Below are 7285 nucleotides of genomic sequence, written 5' to 3' on the forward strand. Positions count from 1 at the left end.
GGCTGGCTCTCCTTGGATTTTTACTTGGATCTTTAGTATGTTATGAGTTCAACAGAGTTCAAATAGAAGTGTAATATTCTTCGGTTCTCTCAAACAGATGAGTGCGGTGGGCATTACGGAGAGCGCCAAGGGTGACAACAAGAAGTTTGAGATCTGGTGTAATTCCAGAGAGGAGGTGTTTATCGTCCAGGCTGCGACACCTGAGATCAAAACATCTTGGTTGAACGAGATCAGGAAGGTTCTGACTGGCCAGCTGAAGGCCTGCAGGGGTAAGATGGGGGATCTGCGGCATTACAGACACACGCACACACATTCCAGAGTTGATACACATCTGGATGCTAAATTCTCTGTTGTGTCTGTGTTCTGTTAGTAACTGTGATGATTTGTTCCAGAATCTAGTCAAAAGAAGGCGTCAGACACAATGTCTCCCAGTCTAACCAGCAACAGCCCACCGATGTGTCTCAGGTCAGATTTTACAGAGAGACCATGGCTAGAGCCAGTTAGAGAGAAGGAATCAACATGGTTGGTTCTTCTCTTTTTCACCTGTTTGTTTCTCCCTCTTAGTCCATTTAGGAACTGTCAGAAGAGCGTGAAGAAGGGAGAAGAGAAGAAGACAGATGCTGTCTTCTCTGACCCCAACTCCCCCTCCTCCCCAAAACACAAAGGTGAGTTGCCCTATTTTGTTGAGTAAAGAAAATGTTTTTTTACTTCTATCAAATGCTCATGACAAGAAAGCAAACTTCTGTTGCAGTTTTAGTGACCCCCCCCTCGTCTGTTTAGGTAGCCAAGCCGTCCTTGAATCTTTTCCTACTTCCTTCTTCCTTGTTCCTCCTTTAATCTGAGCTTTCTTTCTCTTCCTCTTCAAACCACTTTACTCTGTCTCTCCTTCCTGTCCCTCTTTCTCTACCGTGGTTGTAGAGGAGACAGTCACCAGTCCCACCACTGACAGGGCATCAGTGGCTAAAAAGCGTTTTACCCTTCAAGGCTTCAGCAATCTGAAGAGTCAGAAAGGTAACACTAGTGTCTTGGAGGCAGCCCCCATGTTGTCGTCATCATATATGGCAAAGATATGTTCTCCATTTTCAAGTCAACTCCAAGCTCTCTTAACCTTCCCCCTGATATGACTTTAGACAGGACACATCCTTTCCAGTAGTCGACTGCATCAGGGTTTTTGAAGACTGATATTTTGGCATGCTTTCCTTTGCAGAATTTCTTCCTCCTGCTGGTAAAAGTCTAACATTACCAATGGTATTCTCTCAACCAGGTATACTACAGTATAGTTTGCGGTTAATACATCAAATATTAGAATTAGTGTCTGTTTTAGTAGGCCTGTCCCCCAGCCTCATTATTTAGATGTCTCCAATAGTATTAGCAAGTAGCTAATTATTCTAGTCAGTTTCAGGAAGCTCTTCCCTCTCTCACAGCTGTTTTTCTATTGCTCTCTTTATCATTTCTCTCTGTTTCCTTCTCTTCTGTCTCTGTTCTTCGGCCGACAGGATCCCTCCTTAGCCCTGACCATAAAGCCAAACGCCACGAGATTAAGAGTGACCCATCTCCCTTTGGGTGTAAAGGTATTCTATCTAGTCCATATCATACCTGTGTTTGACTCTGTAGTGTAGTCATCCATCCATCCTGACCCTCCCTCACAGTAGTCATCCATCCTGACCCTGCCTCACTGTAGTCATCCATCCATCCTGACCCTGCCTCACTGTAGTCATCCATCCATCCTGACCCTCCCTCACTGTAGTCATCATTCCTGACCCTGCCTCACTGTAGTCATCATTCCTGACCCTGCCTCACTGTAGTCATCCATCCTGACCCTGCCTCACTGTAGTCATCCATCCATCCTGACACTCCCTCACTGTAGTCATCCATCCTGACCCTGCCTCACTGTAGTCATCCATCCTGACCCTGCCTCACTGTAGTCATCCATCCATCCTGACCCTGCCTCACTGTAGTCATCCATCCATCCTGACCCTGCCTCACTGTAGTCATCCAGCCATCCTGACCCTGCCTCACTGTAGTCATCCATCCTGACCCTGCCTCACTGTAGTCAGTCATCCATCCATCCTTCCTGACCCTCCCTCACTGTAGTCATCCAGCCATTCTGACCCTGCCTCACAGTAGTCATCCAGCCATCCTGACCCTGCCTCACTGTAGTCATCCATCCTGACCCTGCCTCACTGTAGTCAGTCATCCATCCATCCTTCCTGACCCTCCCTCACTGTAGTCATCCAGCCATACTGAACCTCCCTCGCAGTAGTCATCCATCCTGACCCTGCCTCACTGTAGTCATCCATCCTGACCCTGCCTCACTGTAGTCAGTCATCCATCCATCCTTCCTGACCCTCCCTCACTGTAGTCATCCATCCATCCTGACCCTTCCTCGCAGTAGTCATCCATCCTGACCCTGCCTCACTGTAGTCAGTCATCCATCCATCCTTCCTGACCCTGCCTCACTGTAGTCATCCATCCTGACCCTGCCTCACTGTAGTCATCCATCCTGACTCTGCCTCACTGTAGTCATCCAGCCATCCTGAATTTCCCTCACTGTAGTCATCCACCTATCCTGACCCTGCCTCACTGTAGTCATCCATCCATCCATCCTGACCCTTCCTCGCAGTAGTCATCCATCCTGACCCTTCCTCGCAGTAGTCATCCATCCTGACTCTGCCTCACTGTAGTCATCCACCCTGACGGTCCCTCACTGTAGTCATCCACCTATCCTGACCCTCCCTCACTGTAGTCATCTCAGCACCATGTCAACTCCCCATCATCCCAAAATATATCTCTGTGTGACCATCATGCAAGCATTATTTGAGTAAACTGGAGAGGGAATGAATTGTGGTAGATCAATGTAAGACATTCAGCCACCACAGCCCGCTGAGTGCATTGGTACTGTCTAGCTAAAGACACTGGACTGACGAGGGACTGCAACATGGAGATGAACCAGATAAGAGAATTCAAATTTGACGATCGTTGACACAGAAGATGCATACAACAATGTCTTGATTGAAACAAGTGAAAAATCTATGACATGCTTTGTTGGTCTCAAAGGCCTTTGTAAGACAGTTTGATGGATGAGTCAACCTACACCTGTGTACTTCAAAGCCACCTGAGTGGCAGACACAGCGTTCACCTGGACGATGTTGCTGACTGCTCTTCTTCTCCTCAGAGCCTGGTCAGACTCCTCACATCACTCTGAGCAGGGCCAAGTGGCTCAGCACCTCTAGTCTCTTACAGGCCAAAAGGAGAGGTAGTGTGACAACATGCCTGGGAGGAACACGCTGCTGCACTGTGTGGTTGGCCTGGATCCTGCTCTGCTTCTTCCACACACAGAATACCCCCCCCCCCCAACACATAGTCACAAATCACTAGCTTGTTCCACAATCACAGACAAATCTTCTCTCTGAGATTTGCTGTTGAATATCTGTGTGATATTCACAGCCGGAAAATACTGATTTGGGTTGTTTGTTTACTGTAAGGCAAACTGTGTCCCTCTCTCTGGCATGTGTTGTCGTGTTGGTTGCTGTGCGTCTATGTTTCTGACGGATCACAATGCATTGATCTAGGTCTCACTGGATGCTAGGACTCCACGTCTGTTCTTCTTGGTTATTCAATCATGTTCTTTGGGTTCTAATCTGGTTCTTGTGGTTCTGTTTGAGGATTTACAGTGTACTCTGTCAATGGATGTGTTTTCATCAAGTTCTCACCACACACGTCACCTATCACTGTACATATCACCTTGTCTTGTGTACGATTGTGTTAGTGTCCACTCTTCCTTTCCTCTTGAGTGTCACTCCCTTTCTCTAGTTTGACAAACTATCCTCCATGTTGGGATCAAACATTCCATGACAATAACGTTCTCTAAATTGCAATCTATCTTGGATGTGTCTTGGAATTTTTGGTGCCACTGTTAAATCTTAATCTAGATATCAAATCGAGTTTGCTGAATTCTATTACTCTCCTTCTCTCTTTCCTACTCTCCTTCTCTCTTTCCTACTCTCCTTCTCTCTTTCCCTCCTCCCCCTAGGTTGGAACAAGGCCTCTTTCTCCATGGACGTGCCAGAAGTGCATGATGGGTACTCTAGCGCCGAGGACCCCATGAACTCTGACCCTGAGGATGAGGGAGGCAGGAAGCTGGTGAGTCATGGTCGCCAACATGTCTACAACATGTTGTGAAAGTTACTTGTTATTCCCTAGCAACACACATGGTAACATGACACACTGGACGCAAACATATGAACTTTGCCCTTTACCCTGTGACCCCAGGCTGTCGGCGACAGGTTCACAGTGGTGGTGGACTATGAGAAGGAGAAAGGAGGGCCTCAGGACCTGTCAGTGAAGAGTGGAGACATGGTGCAGCTCATTAAAGAGGGAGATGACAGACAGTGGTTTGTTAGAAACTTGGGGAGCAACAAAGATGGCTGGGTAGCAGCAGCCAACCTTCTCACCCTCATCACAGAGTCCAAGTCCTCGCAGTCCCTCTGCAGCTCAGGTACACTGGCTCCATCTATCTGTCTGTCTGCCTCTTTCTCTTCAGTCTCTCGCTCTCGGTTTGTGCAAGAGGGAACTGTATCTTGCAACCCAAATAGCTATTTTGAAAAGTAACAGGAGTGTGTCTGTATTTTAGTTTGTTTTAGAAGTATCTGTGGACTCTAATGGAAACTAACTTGTGTGTGTTTTGTTGTGTTACAGAGGGCAGTGTAACTGGCAACCTCAGCACCTCCTCCAGCTGCAGTGAAACCTACACAAGTTTCTCTGACATCAAGCCCTAAAGTCCCACCCCCTCTAAGCCCTGAGACACAGCTACAGCGCCACCCAGTGGTTGGCTGTTCAAACGACACGTGCACTTTTCCCCTCTACTACTGTTCAAATCAAATTGTATTTATCACATGCGCCGAATACAACTGGTGTAGCCTTTACAGTGAAATGCTTGCACACGTTAGTTTTCATTACAGTCCATAGATACTTCACTCATACTGAAGTGGAGGCTGCCTGGAATGTAGCAGAAAGCAGTCTAATAGCTGCTTATCTGTCAATGTGAAGGGAAGGTAATGAAGGACTGCTTTCCTCTGAACATACTCTACTCTCAGGGATAAGAGGTAGTGTCCTAGTCTTTTACTGTGATTGAGGGCTAGCACACATTGAGAACAGGAAGTTCAGGCCTCTACCTGTTTGACAGAGATGAACAAGGAAGGACACACCCGCTCCATTCACACACACAGGCAGGCTTTGTTAGCCTAGCGTGGTACCGCTCCTCCCACTCCAACAAGGTGACAGTGATATGGAGCCAGGAGCTCCTCTACTGAACTCAACACTTCAACAGACAAACAAACAGACGCCTCAGTCTCTCTCCTGTGGACTCTGGTAACCAGTTGTGTCATAATGTTTCTCTGTGTCAGGCAGTCAACCTCCTCAGTATGTCCTCAGTCCTCTCCTGAGTGACTTTAAAAATAGATGGATTTATATTTCATATGTTTCTACTGGATCCCCCAAGACAAACTAAACTGTAAAAGTGTCGAGACAATCACATTCTAGCAAGAATGCAAATTAGAATGGAATTGTCATGAAATACTTTTTGAGTTTGGTCAACTGTGTATATCTATGGCTTTGTCCAGAGGCCCGCCAGTACATTTCCAGTCCCTCTCCCTCCCTCTCTGTTTCTCCTTCCTCCACCTGTGCTGTCTGAGCTATTAGGGAACTATTGGCTTTGTTCCCAGTGATCTGAGAGAGCTGGGCTTTAAACTACCAGGTGTTCTTTAGGCAGGGGCGATATTACAGGACGGTCAGATATCATAGATACTTCAACAATAACAGTGCTCAGGATGTCCTTCTGAATCATTTTCTCTTGGCTCAAAGTGAAATCTTATACACTACACAGAAATCCCCTGAAGATTGAGGTTCCCATAAAAAGATTCATGTCAGGTCGATTGATGTTGAAATAACTGTGTACTGTACCAGAGAGTATAAACTTAAAATGAATTATTTGTATGCGTTAATCAATGTGTGTAAGTTCATTTATTTGAGAAAGATGTGTACAGATATTATTATCCTATACCTCGTATTTTTCATTGAATATGTGTATGTTATGTATGAGGACCATGGATATGTTTTCGTGGGTCTAAGTATATCAAAGATATTTTATTAATTGGTTGGCAGGGCATGTTTCCATGGTAATTTCTTCAAACTCCTGAGAGGACATATATTAATAGAAATATCATCCTTTTGCTCATTTGAGAATGCAGTCTGTACACTGAAAACCGAAGATGGAGGTTAACTATACGTCCTGTGCTGAGAGTTCAACTCAGAATGATGGTTGTCTCAAATTTCAGCACGCACAATAAAAGGTTTTAAACTGTTTTGGTTATAACCGTTTTAGTTATAACTGTTTTTATAACTTATTGTTCTACTGTATATATTTTTCGATTTGCACCCAGTGAGATGACAATGTTGTTACTGTGTGTCACATTGTTATGCAGCACCTTGCCGCATTATTTAGTTCTTTATTTTCCTACGGTAACAAGTATTGATACAGATCTTATATAATTAATGATATGCATTCATATCTGTGTATATGTGTAAATATGTATCTCTGAGGTGTATTATTAAAGCTGCTGAATAAAGACAAGCATTCTTTGCTTTAATCCAATGACTTTGTTTTTCTCATTATAAAACCATCAGATATCATTAAATGATGTAGCCAATCATTGCTCACTGTTTGGTCGTTAGTAGCTGCAACGTTAAATAATTTAAAACAAACTGTCTTATTTTAATGTCGATTTTCACACTCACAGCCTAGACATGTTTGAAAAGGTATACATTTGAAATTGTTTAATATTTTCAATCTTTTTGTGATTTTGACATAACATAAAAACAGTACAGTATATGAATAGAAAACACCACGCACAACTCAAGTTAGGCTTCTACCAAAAATATTTTATTGAGTGTATATTACTAGAAAAGATTGATTCGCCCCTAGTTGCTAAACTCTAGAAGAGTGATTTCCAGCGTTCGCGGAGGTTTGGTGAATACCTGTTTTGTGAGCTGTAACTGATAAACCTACAGTCGGGCCATCTTGTTTCACCGGTTTAAGGGTCAAATTGACTTTTTCCCATTTATAAATAATTTGGACACAAATAAACACAGCCATAATCAAAAAATCGTTCGAGCATGTTTTTCTAGAGCATAGCTGCTATTATCCATGAAATCAAAAAAAAAAAAAAAATTGTGATCCGGATATGAAAATCCCTCAAAGTCACAGGGTAAAGGACCAATGGGCTGG

General features: G+C 44.3%; 1 protein-coding gene across 8 annotated transcripts in view; it reads left to right on the plus strand.

Moving 5' to 3' along the window:
- The window catches only part of LOC129859830 (guanine nucleotide exchange factor DBS-like), a 53496-nt gene extending 46849 nt beyond the window's left edge, over positions 1–6647 (plus strand). For 3 of the 8 annotated variants that reach the window (XM_055929989.1, XM_055929988.1, XM_055929992.1), the window contains exons 20-28: positions 98–269; positions 393–465; positions 565–665; positions 919–1011; positions 1208–1264; positions 1497–1571; positions 4034–4143; positions 4273–4498; positions 4699–6647. In XM_055929989.1, coding sequence (XP_055785964.1) covers positions 98–269; positions 393–465; positions 565–665; positions 919–1011; positions 1208–1264; positions 1497–1571; positions 4034–4143; positions 4273–4498; positions 4699–4778 — 987 coding nt within the window. In that variant the 3' untranslated portion in view covers positions 4779–6647. Of the gene's footprint in view, positions 1–97; positions 270–392; positions 466–564; positions 666–918; positions 1012–1207; positions 1265–1496; positions 1572–3175; positions 3257–4033; positions 4144–4272; positions 4499–4698 lie in introns of all 8 variants that reach the window. The other 5 variants (XM_055929990.1, XM_055929991.1, XM_055929996.1 and 2 more) reach the window with 4 other exon arrangements.
- The last annotated feature ends 638 nt before the right edge of the window (positions 6648–7285 follow it).

This window comes from Salvelinus fontinalis, chromosome 7 (genome assembly GCF_029448725.1).
Source record: "Salvelinus fontinalis isolate EN_2023a chromosome 7, ASM2944872v1, whole genome shotgun sequence".
In the NCBI taxonomy this organism is placed as follows: Eukaryota; Metazoa; Chordata; class Actinopteri; order Salmoniformes; family Salmonidae; genus Salvelinus; species Salvelinus fontinalis.